General features: G+C 37.0%; 1 protein-coding gene across 1 annotated transcript in view; it reads left to right on the top strand.

The window, feature by feature from the left end:
- Positions 1–19,116, top strand: part of LOC135363787 (phospholipid-transporting ATPase IB-like) — a 204,783-nt gene that overhangs the window by 61,265 nt on the left and 124,402 nt on the right. Inside the window, exons 12-19 of the mRNA XM_064585806.1 lie at positions 3,517–3,644; positions 4,754–4,831; positions 10,640–10,728; positions 12,170–12,284; positions 13,293–13,398; positions 13,963–14,045; positions 15,236–15,285; positions 17,676–17,745. Coding sequence (XP_064441876.1) covers positions 3,517–3,644; positions 4,754–4,831; positions 10,640–10,728; positions 12,170–12,284; positions 13,293–13,398; positions 13,963–14,045; positions 15,236–15,285; positions 17,676–17,745 — 719 coding nt within the window. The remainder of the gene's footprint in view (positions 1–3,516; positions 3,645–4,753; positions 4,832–10,639; positions 10,729–12,169; positions 12,285–13,292; positions 13,399–13,962; positions 14,046–15,235; positions 15,286–17,675; positions 17,746–19,116) is intronic.

Consider the following 19,116-nt stretch of genomic DNA (forward strand, 5'->3'; position numbering starts at 1 on the left):
TTTTTAAGTGGGATCTAATTGGACCCCTGCCACCCTCTTCTGATATTTTTTTTAAACCATCTCTTCCCTATTTGATTCATAGAAACTTTCATCCGCCTTTTAAATGCTGGTATTTTTCAGGATCCTAGGTTCACCAGGAATGTCTCAACTTGGGTCCATAAATCCTAAAAATTTTGTGAGAACTTCATTCATATATGTATATGTGCATGTTGTTTTCCTGCAGAAGAGCCTTCACTGGCTTCTTAGGGATTATCCTGTCCAAGAAAATCCTTCTAAGAGAGCTTACTTGCTCTAATAATTTCATCTGTCATCTATCAGTTGATGTCTTCTACCTGTTTGCCTCCAGCTCAGATCACTCTCTGAATTATTAACTCATTGTTGTCTGGACATTACTTTCCAGGTATCATGTAGAATTTTTTTTTTTAATTAATTTAATTTTATTATGTTATGTTAGTCACCATGCAGTATATCATTAGTTTTTGATGTGGTGTTCCATGATTCATTGTTTGTGTATAACACCCAGTTCTCCATGCAATATGTGCCCTCCTTAATACCCATCACTGGGCTAACCCATCCCCCCACCTCCCCTCCCCTCTAAAACCCTCAATTTGTTTCTTGGAGTCCATAATCTCTCATGGTTCGTCTCCCCCTCTGATTTCCCCCCCTTCATTTTTCCCTTCCTTCTTCTGATGTCCTCCATGCTACTCCTTATGTTCCACAAATAAGTGAAACCATATAAAAATTGACTTTCTCTGCTTGACTTCTTAATTCAGCACGTACAAAACTAAATGGATCTTCTTTCCCCAAACCATTGTCTTTTTTCAGTATTCTCCATGTAAATTGTAGGTACTCCATCCAATCATCATCCAAGCTAGAAACATAAAGGTCACTCTTACTCCTCTTTCTCAGCTTCCTCCTCTTTTCCCCACTCCTACCCCTATGGCCTTCATCATCCAATCAGTCCCAAAGTCTTGTTCATTCCACCTTTTCAATATTTTCTCTGTGTGTACTCTCTTTTTCATCCCTGGACAACTGTCACAGTTTTCCAACTGGTTGCCCAGCCCTCAGTCAAGTTCTACTCCAGTTCATTCTTCATACAGTTTCCAGAAAGATGCAGATAAAAAATAGTTATGAATACATGCAGTAGCTTCAGTGTATCCTGTTGTTTACGCTGGTATGGTAGACTACTACCTGATGGCCCACTGCTTGTTTTTGTAAATAAAATTTTATCGGAGCACTGCCATTCTTATTTATTTATGTATTATCTGTGATTATTTCAGTGCTACAATAGCAGAGTTGAGTAATTGAAACAGAGACTGTATGTCCTGCAAAACCTAACCTAAAATATTTCCCCTCTGGCTGTAGACTCCTGGCCTACAGGGTCAAGATAAATCTCCTTTAGCATGGCATATCAGGACTTTTATAATCTGGTCCTATCTTCATCACCTGATACCTCACCATTTCTTCCTGAGCACTTGGTCCCTATTCACAGAAGATTGACTTTTGATCTATTTCATGATCCTTCCATCCAGCAGTTGCTTCAGCATCCCTAGGCCTTTCATCTTGTGCTCCTTCCTTCTGCCTCAAATGCATCTCTGGTCCCTTCTTGACTGGATACCTGTCACTTCTCATTTCAGTCCAAGATGAGGTATTACCTTCTCCAGTAGCATTTCCTATATCTTATCTTCCTCTTTTAATTTAATTAGGAGCCCTCTTGGCTTCTATAATGATATCCTTAATAGATATCATTCCATTTCCATGTTTTATAATTATTGTTTGTCCCTCCCCCCCAGCTAGATTGTGAATTTTTGAAAATTGTGAATTTTTGGGAATCATTGTATCTTTAACTCCAAGAACAGTGCCATTTCATAATAGGAACTCAGTAATTTTTTGGCTAAAAGAAATAATTTTATATTTAGAAACATAACTGTATAGTTTTCTAGTCCAGCCCCTTGTTTTATGAAAGTGAAACAGATTCTGTATATTTACCAAAAAGCACAGAGGAACTTAGTGGCTTATTTGGAATGAGAATCCATAATTGGCTCTAGACTACTACACCACTCTACCGGGATATTCTAGTCCAAAAGAAGAAAAAGGTATTGGGTAATTAAAGTATAACTATATTTTTAGTAATTAATAAATATATCAAAGCACTTGATCTTGTCTCCACTTCTCTGTCCATCAAATGGCCATAATAATATCTGCCTCTAGTATTCCTAAAAGAATAATTTATGACCCCCACAAAGTAATACAGTAAGTATAAAAGTATAAATATAGCAAATAAGGGAAAGTTCGTAAACTCAGTGGTGATAAGAGTTTGAATAGATATGATAGCAAATTAAACTTGACTTTTGCTTTTATTTTTTATTTTTTTTAAAGGCTTTGTTTATTTGACAGAGAGATAGAAAGAGAACACAGGTAGGCAGAGAGGCAGGCAGAGGGAGAGGGAGAAGCAGGCTTCCCACTGAGCAGGGAGCCCGATGCAGGGCTCGATCCCAGGACCCCGGGACCACGACCTGAGCCGAAGGCAGCCGCTTAACCGACTGAGCCACCAGGCGCCCCAAACTTGACTTTTAAATTGATGGAATTTAGAAATCTAGATTTAACTACTGTTCTAAATTACAAGTGTGCGCCTTTCTTAGGAAAAATGAATATAAAATTTTAATTTAAAATTATTATTTAATTTTGTCTTTATATATACATATTTATGTTTAATTACACTTTACAAATCAATTTGTGTTTAGTTCTTTTCAGTTATAACCCCACCTCCCATAACTCAACATATAAATTTAATATTTAAGGTTGAGATGTAAGTTTTCAGAAAGACATGTATAAAGCAGCATGTATATATCCCCTGAATACCTTCTAGATATTTTTCAGTACATTTCTGTGAAATTAGATTGAATTTTTATTGCAAAATTACTCTCTCAAATGTACCTATCTCTTTAAAAAGGAGGATATCACTAGGTTTTACAAGTATCATATTCATTTTTTTTCTTTTCCTTTTGGCTTCACTTTCCTTCTTTCCCTGAGTTTTAAGAAATCATTTGTTATTTCTTTGTCTTCAAGCCATGTAGTTCCTGCTAAATAAGATGTCCTCATTCTCTTCCCCTCATCTTCTCCATTTAACAAACTCCCTTCTTCAAACTTTGCTGCACCCTCTTCCTGGGCCCTCCACTTTGTGCTGTTGTTGTTACTCTCCGTGTTCAGTGCTAGCATGGAATTCATCACGCCGTACTTCCTGACTCATCTTCCCTTCTCAAGCCACATCCAAAGCTCCCTGAGGGCGGGGTCTATCTCTTGCTAGATCTTGTACTTTGATACCTGCCATCCGCCCTATTACATGGTTGGTGCTTCACTGATCCTTTAAAAACCATTTTGATGTGTCCATTTCATTATACTTTAGAGAAGTTTCATGCAGAAGTGTTCACAATTTTAAAAAGTAATAATGCAAACAAAGATGAAGAAAGCTATTGCCTGAAGCTGTGACACGATTCCTCCGCTCTTCTTCTGCAGATTACAGCTCCCACAGCTTAGGGTTTGACTTATTGGTGTTCATCATCCTGTACCACAATCTCATCCCCATAAGCCTGCTGGTCACTCTGGAAATTGTGAAATATGTTCAGGCCATGTTTATAAACTGGGTGAGTATTGAAATCAGAAAGTTTAAAAAACAGTTCTCTCTTGATCTGTGGCTTTGGTTTTGAAAATTAGCATAGCAGTTCTCACCATGGGGCTAGTACATGGGCCAGTTGTGTTTTTGACAGGGAAGCCAAACATTGGTGTCAGCCTGACTCCAATGTGCCTGGGCCTTTCTGTGTCACTATTGAGGACACCATTGTTTCATATGTTTATTCTAAGTGAAAGGAAAGATTTAAGAGTTAGTGGCTTAGTAGCAACTGTGAAGAGATAGCCCATTAAGAGATAGCCCATTCAGTGGGAAGCCTGCTGCTTTCTCTCTCTCCCACTCCCCCTGCTTGTGTTCCCTCTCTCGCTGTGTCTCTCTCTGTCAAATAAATAAATAAAGTCTTAAGAAAAAAATGTAAGATCCTCGAGAGGAGAAGAGTCCAGTAGACTTATAATAGATTTACATACCTTGGCAAGAGTGACAGAAACAGCTATTTCAGAATCATTTCACATCAAGGAAAAGATATCTTAAGTGAAAACCATGCATTCACTTAAGTAAATACTTAATAACCTGTGACTGAATGAATTTTCCAATTTGAAAGTATGGTTGCAATTTTCAGTTCTATTTTAAAAGATTTTTCCTGGAAGTAAGATTTTTGCTAGATATCTCATTAAAATGATCTCCCTATGCCAATAAATTACCACCAGTTGAAGCATACAAAATGAGACAGAGTGCTTTTAAATGTATTCTCATTTAATTTTCATAGGAATGCTGGGCAATCCATGTTATTGCTCCCATTTTATAGATGTAGTAGCTGCAAAGCACCCTCAGGATCCCACAGAGTGAGAGCCTGAGGCAGAGCCGGGATTTGGAAGCCAGGTCTTCCAATACCAAACCAACGATACACTGACATTTGTTTCTACATAGCATTGCCTCTCCTGAATCAGCTCCGCCAACGTACGTGAGATGCTAACACCCGAGACTCTCCAAGTATTCTACACTCGCCATTTTGAATTCTTTCTCATGTTAGCCACGTCAGAAGACCAGTGGCGGTACAGTCGACCTGAAGAAATTTTGAGCCTAGTTCTGACTGTGTGTCTTGGCTATTTTGTTCATATCTTGCAGGATGAAGATATGCATTATAAAGGAAATAATGTCTATGCCATGGCCAGAACATCCAATCTTAATGAAGAGCTTGGGCAGGTGAGGGCCCCTTCAGGGACTGGGTCCATGACAGGAACTTTGAAGAAGGTGGATCTAGGGAGAGGGTGAGCAAAGTTGAAGTGCTGAATTCAGCCACAGGCTGTAGTTAATATGATACCCATATGGAACTTCAAAAGTAGGATTTGTTAAAAATATTGATAATGCATCCTGGGTTGCAACCTAATACAGGTTATTAATGTGCTTAGGAAAGAGTAGAAGAGCTGGAGAGGCAGGTAGGGAAAGCTTCAGTTAGCTCTCAAGTTTTCACTTAGCTTTCAGGGAGTCACAGGTGGCCATGCTCCTGCTTCCCTAGGGCAGATGACTCTTGGGAAAGCTTCAGGAGCTGCTGCAAAATTTTCCACCTGCCTAACCCATGTACCCTCAGGCCTTTAGTCCCTGCAATACACTACAAAGGGGCAGAAATGATGCCAGGTTACCAACAGACAGTTGGTGACCTTCTAAATGACAGCGGTGCGGTTACAAGTAGAAATTGTTTTTCAAAACTCCCACAGTTATTTGTCAGTTATATCACAGGACAGCTGGAAGAACCCAACGAACTCCCACAGTTGTGTGGTACCTGACAGGAGGAAGGCTTCTGATTGTTATTTTTCTGTAATTACTTTTTGTTCTTAATATATTTTTTCACAAGATTATAATTTCCCATCTTTCAATTAATTGGAGGCAATATGTAAATTATGGTAAAAGCAGAATTTTGGAGTTAAGCTTCCTGGGAGTGAACCCTGATTTCACCCACTTATAAGCAATGTCACCATGGGTTTCTTAGGTAACTTGCTGGCCTTCATTCCTCATCTGTAAATCAGGAGAGATGATAGCATCTACTTCAGAAAGTTGTTCGGAGGATTGAATAAGATAATGTATTTGTGGGGCGCCTGGGTGGCTCAGTCATTAAGCATCTGCCTTCCACTCGGGTCATGATCCCAGGGTCCTGGGATCGAGCCCCACATCGGGCTCCCTCCTCAGCGGGAAGTCTGCTTCTCCCTCTCCCTCTGTCTGCCGCTCTGCCTACTTGTGCTCTCTATCTCTCTGGCAAATAAATAAATAAAATCTTAAAAAAAAAAAAAAGATAATGTATTTGTGATATACTGAGCATAGTACCTAGTATGAAGAGGGGATTTAATTAATGCTAATAATTATAACCAGTAATTTGCATATATGCTTTCTAATTTAGGGTCACCTTGTATAGTATCATTTGAATAGAGAGTTCCCAGTAAATATTTATTTTAGAAGGTTTCTGGTGCCTGGAAATGCTTGATCTGAGAACATGAACAGCATTTTTACTTTGGACAAGTAAAGATGAAGGAGGATGGAATCTAGCAACTTTTCTGCTTAGGAAAATCTGATTACTTGCTAATCCTCTAAACATGTTTTCTGTTGACAGTTGGGAAACTGACAAGTTGCCTTGTCAGTTGACTCTAGCCTCTTTAGAGTGGTAATTAAATAGAATAAAACTGGCTGTGGAACTCAAGCTTTAAAAATTAATTATATTGTTTATGTAGGTAATACCTAAAGATAAGGGCAGAAATCAATGAAATTGAAAACAGAAGACAATAGAGGATTTAATATTCAGAATATATCAAAAAACTACAACTCAATCTCAAAACCACAAATAACCCAATTCAAGAATTGGCAAGGGATTTTAATAGGCATTTCTCCAAAGAATATACATAAATGGACAATAAGCACATGAAAAGTGGTCAACATTACTAATCTTTAGGGAAATGCAAATTAAGGCCTCATTGAGACACCATTTCACACCCACTAGAATGGCTACTATAAAACAATAATACCAACAGAGAACAACAAGTGTTCGTGAGGACGTGGAGAGAGTTGAACCCTTGTGCTCTACTGGTGAAAATATAAAATAATGCGGCCACTGTGGAAAACAGTATGGTGGAACCTCAAAAAATTAAACTGAGGATTACTATATATTCCAACAATCCAACTTTTGGATATTTTCATGAAATAATTGAGAGTAGGGACTCAACCAGGTATTATATGCAGATGTTTTTAGCAGCAGCATTCACAATAGCCAAATGGTGGATACAACTGAAATTTCCATCAATAGATAAATGGTTAAACAAAATGTGGTATATACATGCAATGGAATATTATTCAGCCCCGAAAATGATCGAAATTCAGAAACATGCTACAACATGGGTGGACCTTGGATCTCATACTAAATGAAACATGCCAGACACAAAAGGACAAGTAGTATATGATTCCACTTATATGAGGTACCTGGAATAGTCAGACTCATAGAGACAGAAAGCAGCATAGTGGTTACCTGGGACTATGGGAGAGGAAAGAATGGGGAGTTACTATATTGTTGATAAGAGGTTTCAGTTTGGGATGATGAAAAAGTTCTGGAGATGGATGGTGAGGATGGTTGCACAATTATGTGAATGTGCTCAATAACACTTAAAAATGGTTAAAATGGTAAATTTTATCTAAGTACATTTTACCATAATAAAAAATGCTTTAACACTGCCTCTTTCCCTTTTTTACTGAGCTATAATTGACACATATGATTATATTAGTTTCAGGAGTACAACATAATGGTTTGATATTTGTAAATATTGCAAAATGACCATCACAATACATCTAGTTAACATCTGTCACCATATATAGTTAGAGTTCTGGTGATGAGAACTTTTGGATTTGCAATACAGTATTTTTTTTTTGAAAATGCAATATAGTATTATTGACTATAATCACCATGCTCAGGATTTATTTTATAACTGGAAGTTTGTACCTTTTGACCCCCTTCGCCCATTTTGCTCACCCAACACTCCCTGCCTCTGGCAACCACCAATTTGTTCTCTGTAGCTATGAGTTTAGTTATTTTTGTTTTTCAGATCGCACATGTGAGATCATGTGGTATTTGTCTTTCTTTGTCTGACTTATTTCAGACAGCGTAATGCCCTCAAAGTCTTTTAACGTTATACAAAGGGCAAGATCTTCTTTCTTATGGCTGAATTGTGTGTGTGTGCACACGTGTGTGCATAATTATGTATCATTATATATACACCACATTTTCTTTATCCATTCATCCATTGACAGACACTCAGGTTGTTTCATCTTGGCTATTGTAGATAATGCTGCCATGAACATGGGGGTACTTATATTTTTTCAAATTAGTTTTTTCATTTTCTTCAGATAAATACCCAGAAATGGAATTGCTGGTAGTTCTATTTTTAATTTTTTGAGGAGCTTCCATGCTATTTTCCTTAGTGGTTGTCTCAATTTACTTTCCCACCAACAGTGCACCAAGGGTTCCCTTTTCTCCACATCCTCACCAACACTTGTTATTTTTTATCTTTTGGTAATCACCATTCTAACAGGTGTGAAAGTGATATCTCATTATGGTTCTGGTTTGTAGTTCCCTGATGATTAGTGATGCTGAGCATCTTTTCATGTGTCTGGTGGCCATTTGTATGTCTTCTTTGGAAAAATGTCTATTGAGATCCTCTCCTCATTTTTTTAAATTGGATTGCTATTTTGCTGTTGCATCATATAAGTTCTTTATATATTCTGGATATTAACCCCCCTCATCAAATATATGATTTGCAAACATTTTCTCCCATTCATTGTGTTACCTTTTTATTTTGTTGATGGTTTGCTTTGCTTTACAAAAACTTTTTAATTCGATGTAGTCCCACTTGTTTATTTTTGCTTTTGTTGTCTTAGTTTTTAGTGTCAAATCCAAAAAATCCTCACCAAGATTGATATCAAAGATCTTACTACCTATGTTTTCTTCTAGAGGTTTTATGGTTTCAGGTTCTTCTGTTCAAGTCTTTAGTCCATTTTGAGTTGATTTTGTAGATGGTGTAAGAAAGTGGTCCAGTTTCATTTTTTTGCACGTAGTTATCCAGTTTATTGAAGAGACTGTCATTTATTTATTGAATACCATTTTTTGAAGAGACTATCCTTTCCTTAATGTATATTTTTGGCTCCTTTGTTGTAAATTAATTGATGATAGGTGTGTTCGTTATTTCTGAGCTCTCTATTCTGTTCCATTGATCTATGTGTCTGTTCTTATGCCAATACCATACATTTGGATTGCTATAGTTTTGTAACGTAGTTTGAAATCAGGAAGCATAATGCCTCCAGCTTTGTTCTTTTTCAAGATTGCCTTGGTTATTTGGGGTCTTTTGTGGTTCCAGACACATTTTAGGATTGTTTGTTCTAAATCTGTGAAAAATGCCATGAGAATCTTGATAGGGGTTACTTTGAATCTGTAGTTTGCTTTGGGTAGCATGGACATTTTAACAATGTTAATTCCTCCAGTGCATGAATGTGGAATATCTTTCCATTTGTTTGTGTCTTTTTCACTTTTTTTTTTTTTTTAACAGTGTATAGGTCTTTCCCTTCCTTGCTTAAATTTATTCCTAGGTATTTTATTCTTTTTAATGCAATTGTAAATGAAATTGTTAATTTCTCTTTTTCTGGTAATTCATTATTAATGTATAGAAATGCAATATTACACTATATATTAACTAACTAGAATTTAAATAAAAATTTTTAAAAAATTAAAATTGAAAAGAGTGAACCATAATGTAAACTATGGACTTCAGTAATAATGATAAGGCAGTGTAGGGTTTTTGACTGTGACAGATGTACCACTCTGGGGCAGGATGGCAGGAGTGGGACAGGCTATGCATGTGTTGGAGCAGAAGATATATGAGAACTCTATACTTTCCACTCAATTTTGCTGTTAAAACTGCTCTAAAAAATAAAGTCTATTTTTAAAAAACCCAAAAATAAAAAAATAAAATTGAAAAGAAAACAAAATGCAATAGATATTTGTATGTTGACTTTATATCCTGTAACTTTACTGAATCCATTGATTCTAGCAGCTTTTTGGTGCAGTCTTTAGGGTTTTCTATATATGAAATGTCATCTGCAAATAGTGACAGTTTTACATCTTCCTTTTTAATTTGGATGCCTCTCACTTTTCTTGCCTAATTGTTCTGGCCAGGATTTCCAATGCTATGTTGAATAAAGTGGTGAGAGGAAGCACCCCTTCTTGTTTCTGATCTTAGAGGAGAAGTTTTCAGCTTTTCACCATTGACCACTGGTGTTACCAGCAGGCTTGTCACATTGACTTTATTATGGTGAGGTTTCTTCCTTTAACCCCACTTCATTGAGAGTTTTTATCATAAATGGATATTGAATTTTGTAAAATGCTTTTTCAGCCTCTATTGAGATGGTCATATGTTTTGTCCTTTATTTTGTTAATGTGGTAAATCACATTGATTTAACTATTCTTATATCCTTAGAATAAATTCCACTTGATTATGTTGTGTGATCCTTTCAATGTACTGTTGAATTCGATTTGCTAATATGTTGTTGAGTATTTTTGCATCTATGTTCATCAGGGATATTGGCCTGTAATTTTTTTTCTTGTGGTGTCTTTGGTTTTGGGGTGTGTGTGTATGTGTGTGTGTGTGTGTGTGTGTATCTATATATCTACTTAATGTTTTCTAGAGACTTTTGATGAGATTTCTTGTGGCAAAAAAATGAACTTGGACTTCTGATTTTCTTAGGTTTGATGGCTTGAAATTTACTTTGCTTATTAACCTAGAAATTTCCCTGCAGTGTAAAACAAAGAAAAGAGAATCTCTGAAAGAAGTATAAATATTAAAGGTAGAATTTTTATAGACTGAACTTCTTGTTTCCTAAAAGTTCAAAGATTTTGAGGATTTGAAGAGAAAGAACTTGATTTTGTCTTTGTTCTGTAAATATAGCTTATATTTATGTTATCATGTTTGTTTTTTCTTTGTTTAGGTAAAATACTTATTTTCTGATAAAACAGGAACCCTCACTTGCAATATTATGACATTTAAGAAGTGTACCATTGCAGGTATAATTTATGGGTAAGTGTTCTTATTGCCATACTCTGTTGAAAATTCTCATTTTTGTCTTAAATTAATTAGCCTTTATTTACTTCAAAACTTATATGAATTTCTAATAACATAGCTATATCTGAATGAAATGGCTGGGTGATAGTCATTGGGGAGGGTATGTGCTATGGTGAGTGCTGTGAATTGTGTAAGCCTGTTGAATCACAGACCTGTACCTCTGAAACAAATAATACATTATATGTTTAAAAAAAAAAAGAAGAAGATAGCAGGAAGGGAAAAATGAAGGGGGGGAAATCAGAGGGGGAGATGAACCATGAGAGACTACGGACTCTGAGAAACAAACTGACGGTTCTAGAGGGGAGGGGGGTGGGGGGATGGGTTAGCCTGGTGATGGGTATTAAAGAGGGCACGTATTGAATGGAGCACTGGGTGTTATAAGCAAACAATGAATCATGGAACACTACATCAAAAACTAATGATGTAATGTATGGTGATTAACATAACATAATAAAAAAATAAATAAAACTTAATATAACCTAAATGAAAATTGGCAGTTGTTAAAAAAATAAGGTTTATATTTGCTTTTATATGTGCTTAGAATTCCTAAAGCATTTTATATCTATAGTCTTAAAACCATTATATTTCCTCCCTCATTTTCCCTCAGAAATCAGTCAGACAGAAGTGATATCGATTTGGAAAAATTAAGGTAACTAGACAACATTCTTTTCTACTTTGCCCATGTTCCTCCCTTCCCACCCCCCTCCCATGGACTTTTTACCAGTGCTGGAGTTCTGATATATGATAACACAACTGTCCCTTGTCAAGCCCTACAAGGCAGCTCCCAGAAATCTCCCCTGGATAGATCTTTCCCATGTGATATTCAAAGAACCCAGAACCCAGAATCCAGGCTTTGATTTAATGCTTTTATAGTTACTCTGTCTTAGATTCTGTATAACTATATGGGATTCCACACAAATTTAGGCATTTTCTAATGCCATTTTGCAACTTGAGGACTGATAGGATTATAATTCGACAGAGCTTTAAATATTTACTATATAGTTTACCCTTGAACAACACAGAGGCTAGGGGTGCTGACCACCCCCCATGCAGCTGAAAATCCGTGTATAGCTTTTACTTCCCCAATTAACTACTAAGAGCCTACTGTTGGACCAGAAACCTTACAGATAATATAAACAGTTGATTAACACACATTTTGTATATGTATTATAGAGGGTGCTATAACAATAAAGCTAGAGAAAAGAAAATGATACTAAGAAAATTACAAGGAAGACAAAATACATTGACTGTATGATAAAAATCTGTGTATAAGGGGATTTGCACAGTTGATACCCATGTTACTCAAGGGTCGGTGGTAGCTCTACAGACTCGATACTGTAACTTACTGAAAACGTGTTCACTTGAGGTCCACTTGATTGCTGACTGGCCCCATCAGGAATTTTAATTACAACAAATCTTCTCTATTCTTCCTCAGTCTGTCACCCTCTGTCATCACAGAGTCCTGCGAATTTAATGACCCAAAATTACTGCAGAACTTTGAAAATGGCCACGTAAGTCTGCTATTTTCACTCAAAGCCAACAGGGGTAATGCTACCTAACTTTAAAAAATATTTATGGTTTATTAAAAGGTATAATTTTCTCAGCCAGCAAAGAGTCTTGAATTTTTTTTGATGTTAATAAACAGTGGACTTCATACTGATATTAGGAAGGTTGTGCTAAACTTGGTGTCAATGAATCCAAACATTAAGAAGGAATATTTTACTATGTAGCAATCTATGTAAGAAAATCTCTAAATGCTTCTAAGCTATTTGGTTCTATTGTATGTTACCAATATCTTCATTTACCAGTTTTAAGATACTGATCTACTTGATTTGAAATCTTGATCTTCTCAAAAATAAAAGTGATCTTTTAAAACATAAAGCTGTACATGCCCTTCCTTTGCTTAAAAACCTTCAGCGAACTAGCACCCCTTCTTAAGATAAAATCCTAATTCATTACTGTGGCTTTCTCTCCATCCTCATTCTGTGTCACTGTTCCCCTTGTTCAAGATGCTGGAGTCACACTTATCTTGACGTTCACAAACCTATGAATCTGTTTCCTGACTCAGGGCCTTTGAAAGTGCTATTCCCTTTGCCTAGTATGTACCACAGTCACATGTCAGTGAACACAGCTAACTAACCTTTCCATTTAGGTCTTAATTTAAATATTATCTCCTCGATGTATCCCCCCACCCCTGATCACCTCCCTAAAATAGGCCCCTCTATTCTCTGTAACAACCCCTATTTTTTCCTCCAGCTTTGAGAAAACCTCTTTCCCTAGTGAGACTAGAAGCTCCAGGAGAGCAGCGTCACCTTCACTGAGGTCTCCCCAGCCCTGCACTGTCTCCACCTCGGTGGCCACTCTACCAACACATTTTGAATGTGTGATATGGTTTTTAGTCAGTGCCTGGCTCTGTGTACCTGAAGTGAAACCACAGTTGATACAAATTGCAGACTATATATTAAGTCTTATGTCACTGGTCTTGGAAGAGACTCATTAGCTCTGTGCCTTTTTTATAGCCCACGAAAGATTATATAAAGGAATTTCTTACCCTGTTATGTGTGTGCCACACTGTTGTTCCTGAGAGAGATGGAAAGGATATAATCTACCAGGCTTCCTCCCCAGGTAGGTGCTGTGTGCCCCTAGAGCTCCTGGTAGGTGATGAGCCCTGAGAAGAGGCGAGATACTCCTGCTGATCCCTGGATTGCTCCTGTGTTGCTCCTTGCCTGGACTTCTCACGGGTCAGGGGTATTCATGGTACTGGGTATTTACTGGGGCTCCTCCCTACACCCCCAAAGACTGCCATAAGGAGGCTGGTCAGGAGGGCCCTCTGGGCTGGGGTTCAATAGAACATTTACTTATAACCAGTAACAAGGCAGGAGTAAGGTTAAGGCACCACACCATGTTGTGGAGATTCTATTAATGGCTTTAGAACAAAACCATAATGAGTACTAAGAAAGAACTATATCTTAACCCCACTGAAAAAGGCCTATTTAACCAAATTTCCTCTTTTATGAATGCCTTCTGCTACCTAGGTAAGTACATTTGGATCCAAAAAAAAAAAAAAAAAAGCCAAGTTTAAAAAAAAATTCATGGTGTTTTAGTACTGGAGAATGGAAATCTGTTTTAATTAAATTCGGTATTCACGTATTTGCTCCATCTCCATTAATACAGACTTTTTATTGACAGATGAAGCAGCGTTAGTGAAAGGAGTGAAGAAGCTTGGCTTTGTTTTTACTACAAGAACGCCAACCTCTGTCACTGTAGAAGCTGTGAGTAACGTCTTACATGCTTTCTCATGGTTTACACTCCCCTTCCAGAGAGACACAAGTAGAGTAGTTGAGTGGAGAAGCTCTGGAATCTCAGTGCCAGGGATTCCCACCTGGACCCACACTTTCCCAGCCATATTCTCAGGCATGTTCCTTAACTTCTGTTTTTGCCCCAATCTTCTTATGCATGTCATAGGGTTTTTGGTGAGGATTAAATGAGTTAATATATGTACAGTAATTGGAATTAGTGCTTGGAGCAGAGAGAGTGCTCAATAAAAGTGAGCTATTTAAAAAAGAATCATCAGATCTTCAAGAAATATACTATTTTTTAATGAAAAATTAAAAATTTTCAAACTTTTTTGGTGAGTTTTCTTTTTGTGTTGATTTGTTCATTATATGTAATATATATTATGTATATATTTTTCTTGTTTTGTCTTGATGACCACTTACCACAAGCCTTTGATATTATGGGGAAGAATTGAAGCAATGTGAACATGGTGCCCAACACACTCATTTTTTTCCCCACTAATAATGCAGTAGTTAGGGATGTCTACTAGACATTCAGTCCTTAGCAGAATGGACTGACTGATTCATCTTTATATCTGTGGTATGTGTCACATGGACAACTCTCAAATTATTTGAAATTCTGAATTGCCTTATTGGTGAATTGATCATGGCTACAGGAAATCAAGAGGCTGTAACTGGAAAAATTTAGAAAAGAATGCAGGTTTTATTGATATAGAATTTTATAGCATGCCATCTCTTTCCCTGGTTACCTCTTCAAATTATCTAAGGATTAAGGATTTTGTTTGATCTGTGCAATTTTATGAAAAGACTTGTTTTTCCATTTCTGCTGTTGATTGTCTCACTTACTCCGTATAACCTTGCAACATGAGAGTATCCATAAAATGTTTCTAGTAGTGCTGATTTTATATTTAAAGAGGTGTTTTAGTCTTAAATCTGCCCTATGAGAAGCATTTTTGCCAATAGTCCCCAGTTTGCAAACAATGTTCTTGCCAGAAGAGGGCACCATTATTTCATCAGGTTTGCAAGGAAATGTGTTATTTTGAAAAAGATGTGTAGTTGTAGGGTAGGTAAAACTTTTTTCTGATTGGGAGAATGAGCTCTTTTGCAGGATGAGTACTTTTTTTTTTCCCCCTCGGATAAGAAGATGTTGTCTTATCTTCCTGTAGATGGGAGAAAACTTCACATTTGAAATTCTTAATGTCCTGGAGTTTTCTAGGTAAGATATCTTTTCATTCTGTTCATGTATCCCCCGGGGCTCCTTCTGTGACTCTTCAGTTGAGATTTGGTAATGCAAATCAAAACTTTGATATAGAATCACAAAATTCTAGTTAGCTTCCATCCACTTTTTAATCTGAGCCTGGTGCTCACTTCTTTGGGCATCATTAGGCCAAATCCCTTTTTGTAGCTGAGAGGAGGTCCCACACCTCTCCTTTCTAGCACTGGTCAGAGTCAGACTTGAGGTTTACATCTGGGTTACTACTTACTGACTGTGTTGCCAACTCGACTCTCAGTTCCAGGAGGGCGGGAGTCACTTTCTGTGGAAGTAAGTGCTCAATAAATATTTGATGAATGGATGAATATTGGATATTATTTTTTCCAAGACTATTTCTTTAAAACTATTTCCTTAAAACTATTTCTTTAAAAAGAGATAGGGAATTAATTCCTTTTTGTCTCCCCCAAAGGAAACAATGTGCGTCCAAATCCTTCTCTCCCATAGACTTCAGAGGGCCTCCTGGTCCAGCCACTGTGGCCTGATCCCCAAAGCCTAGTGGGGGAATATTGGTGATGATTTTATTTTCATTGCCCTGTTTTGAAGACTCACAAAGTCTCATCTCTTAGACCATCTGAGCATTTCTAATGTGGAATCTGAAAAGTTAGAAAAGGAAATGCTAGAAATTTAGAAAAGGAATAATTCATTCTTTTTAAAGCCAGATGATTTTTTAAATCATATTTTTTTAATGCCTTGTTGGCCAATGACACACACACACAAAAAAAGCTTTGAACCTCGTAAAGTTGTTGTCAGCTTCTCTTTTCTCTAGGAAAGCTTTTTCTAAAAACTTTTTTTTATAAGAAAATGTATCTTAATGTTCATTCTAGCTTTCCCTACTACTGGAACACTCATTTCCTGTCCTTAAAATATGAGCTCTTAGCTAGGTGACACTTAAATAACTCAATTGCCTTTAGTAGTGTTCTAACAGCTAAGTAGGTAAAGCAATTGCTAGTCTCTGTCCCTTTTGACAAGTACTTTCTAGCTCAAGTGCTCGGGTGTAGGATTACTCACTGGGACCCTCCTTGGATCGTACAACACATAGGGTTGTGGGATATGACGATTATCTGAGAAGGTGCTGAGTGACAGTTTGATTTGGGTCTCTTAAAAAGTGGTTATAGGCCATGGAGAGCCATCCAAGTGTTATGGTCGGGGAATGGCAAGATGTGGAAGAAGGAAAAAAAAAAAAAGAAACCAAACCTATTTTGTCCAGTTTGCTTTGGCAATGTGTGGGATAAGGCGGAGAGGGGAGCTCTTCAAGCCTATTTGGGCTGCTAAATCAGGAATAAAAGCAATGAGTTTAAGTTCTATCTACCATCATAAAAAACAAGAGCAAAACTAAAAATCCAGAGGGCACTGAGACAGAACTATGCATAAAAATAACTATACGTAAAAATAACAAACCAGCAGTTTAACAACTCTGTGCTGCAGAATGGGACAGGAAGATCTAATTCATAGAGATGTTGTGAGGACTGAAAAATACACGACCAGGGCTGCTTTCCTCTTTCCTCATCGGTTCTTAAGAGATTACATTATATATGCTACATGTATATATAATTTATGTCTTATATGTGTAATACATGATAAATGTATGTTATGTATGTATTATATAATATATGAATGAATATAGTAATATTAATGTAAAACATATCAATATATAATATATGTGATATAATATATAAGTAATGTATATTATATATATTTTTATTCCAGTAAATTTCCATGGAAGAAAAGAAGAGTAACTGAGAAATAGTAGTAGTAGAAGGTGAACATTTGTATTAGAATCTCAGTTTAAGGGGCACCTGGGTGGCTCAGTCGGTTAAGCGTCGTCTGCCTTCAGCTCAGGTCATGATCCTGGGGTCCTGGGATCGAGCCCCGCATCGGGGGCTCCCCCTGCTTGTGCTCTCTCTCTGTCAAATAAATAAATAAAATCTTTTTAAATTTAATTTAATTTTTTTAAAGATTTTATTTATTTATTTGACGGAGAGACAGAGACAGCGAGAGAGGGGACACAAGCAGGGGGAGTGGGAGAGGGAGAAGCAGGCTTCCCGCTGAGCAGGGAGCCCGATGTGGGGCTCGATCCCAGGACCCTGGGATCATGACCTTTGCCGAAGGCAGACGCTTAATGACTGAACCACCCAGGCACCCCTCTTTTTTTTTTTTTTTTAAAGAATCTCATTTTAAGAAAGTAGGTAAATCAGAAAAGGAGACTGGCAAGAAACACATTGGCCTTTTCACTAACGGTCAGCTGAGGACTTGTAAATTTGGTTTCGTGTGTGTGCCTTAGCACCATGTACTGAGGAACATAGAAGCTAATAATAATTTTCATATTATTTTAGTAATAGAAAAAGGATGTCTGTAATTGTCCGAACTCCTACAGGAAATCTCCGGCTCTACTGCAAAGGGGCTGTGAGTATAGGGATTCATTATTCATATTAACTCCTTCCCTCTGTTTCAACAACTTGTAGGAAGCCTTTTACAACTTCACAAGATTTTAAAATGGTGTTACTTTGTGTCTGCTGTTGGGCTGGTTGTTGAGAACATTATCCAAGACTGAAACAGAGTAGCCCCAAAGCTTCCCCAACAGTCAAGCCCATTGAAATTTATGGTGGTTCACACCAGAGTGTTTATTAAGCTTTAATGTCAGTGACAAATTTGTTGTCACTCAATTGTTCTGCAGAGAACTAATGATTAGATTGTTGAGGCTAAGGGTTTGTAGCAGGAATTTTGATCCCAGTTTCCAGCCCAAAGTGTTTGGATTTGGTAAATCTCAGGAAATGGCTTAACCTCTGTACAAACCCTTTTTTTTTTAAGCACTTATATATTTGTTCACAGCCATAGGCAATTAAAAGAAAAACAGCTTTATTCAGGTAAAAGTGACATAAAATAAACTGCACATATTTAAAGTGTACATTTTGATAAGTTTTGACACCAATCTGCTTTTTGTCACTATAGATTCATTTGCATTTACTAAATTTTATATAAAGTCAGATAGGATATATGGCTTTTTGTCTGGCTTCTTTTACTCATAATTATTTTAAAATTCATTCATGTTGTAGCTCATATTAATAGTTCATTTCTTCATACTGCTGAATGGTATTCCATTGTATGGATATATCAGTTTGTTCATCCATCACCTGTTAATGGACTTTTTGTTTGCAGTTTTGTCTACTACAAACAATGCTCCTATAAACATTTGTGTACAAGTCCTTGTATGGGCACATAGTTTCATTTCTCTTTGGTAAATATCTAGCAGTAAAATGGCTAGATCAATGTAGGTGTATTTTAACTTTTTAAGAAACCACCAAACTGTGGTCACATTCCTACCAGCAATTGTCACCAGCACTTGGCATGGTTAGTCTCTTTAATTTTAGCCATTCTCATAGGTGTGTATCTCATTGTGATTTTAATTTACATTTCCATGCCATGACTGATGATAGTGAGCATCTTTTCATGTGCTTATTTGCCATCTGTGTTGGGGGTTCTCAAGATTACCCATATGTTTTTAGTGGATCTCTAAAAGGATTCATGATTATATGCATGGCTAAGATGTATTATAGTAATGTAGCAAGGATACACAACCAGATTATAAGGGAAAAAGACAGGCAGAGTCTGGAGGAATCCATGTGCAGGCTTCCCATGGGTGTTATACAGGGAAAGTTTATATCAGCTCAAAGAATTGAATACCAGCCAAGTCCCTTAGACGCCAGCCAAGAACCAACCTTGTAAGGAGGTCTTTCTAAGGATAACATTCTCTGACTTGTTATGGTAACTCTTTTC

Source organism: Mirounga angustirostris, unplaced genomic scaffold, assembly GCF_029215605.1.
Source record: "Mirounga angustirostris isolate CCGP_5_RB_7025 unplaced genomic scaffold, mMirAng1.0.hap1 SCAF_3, whole genome shotgun sequence".
Classification (NCBI taxonomy): Eukaryota; Metazoa; Chordata; class Mammalia; order Carnivora; family Phocidae; genus Mirounga; species Mirounga angustirostris.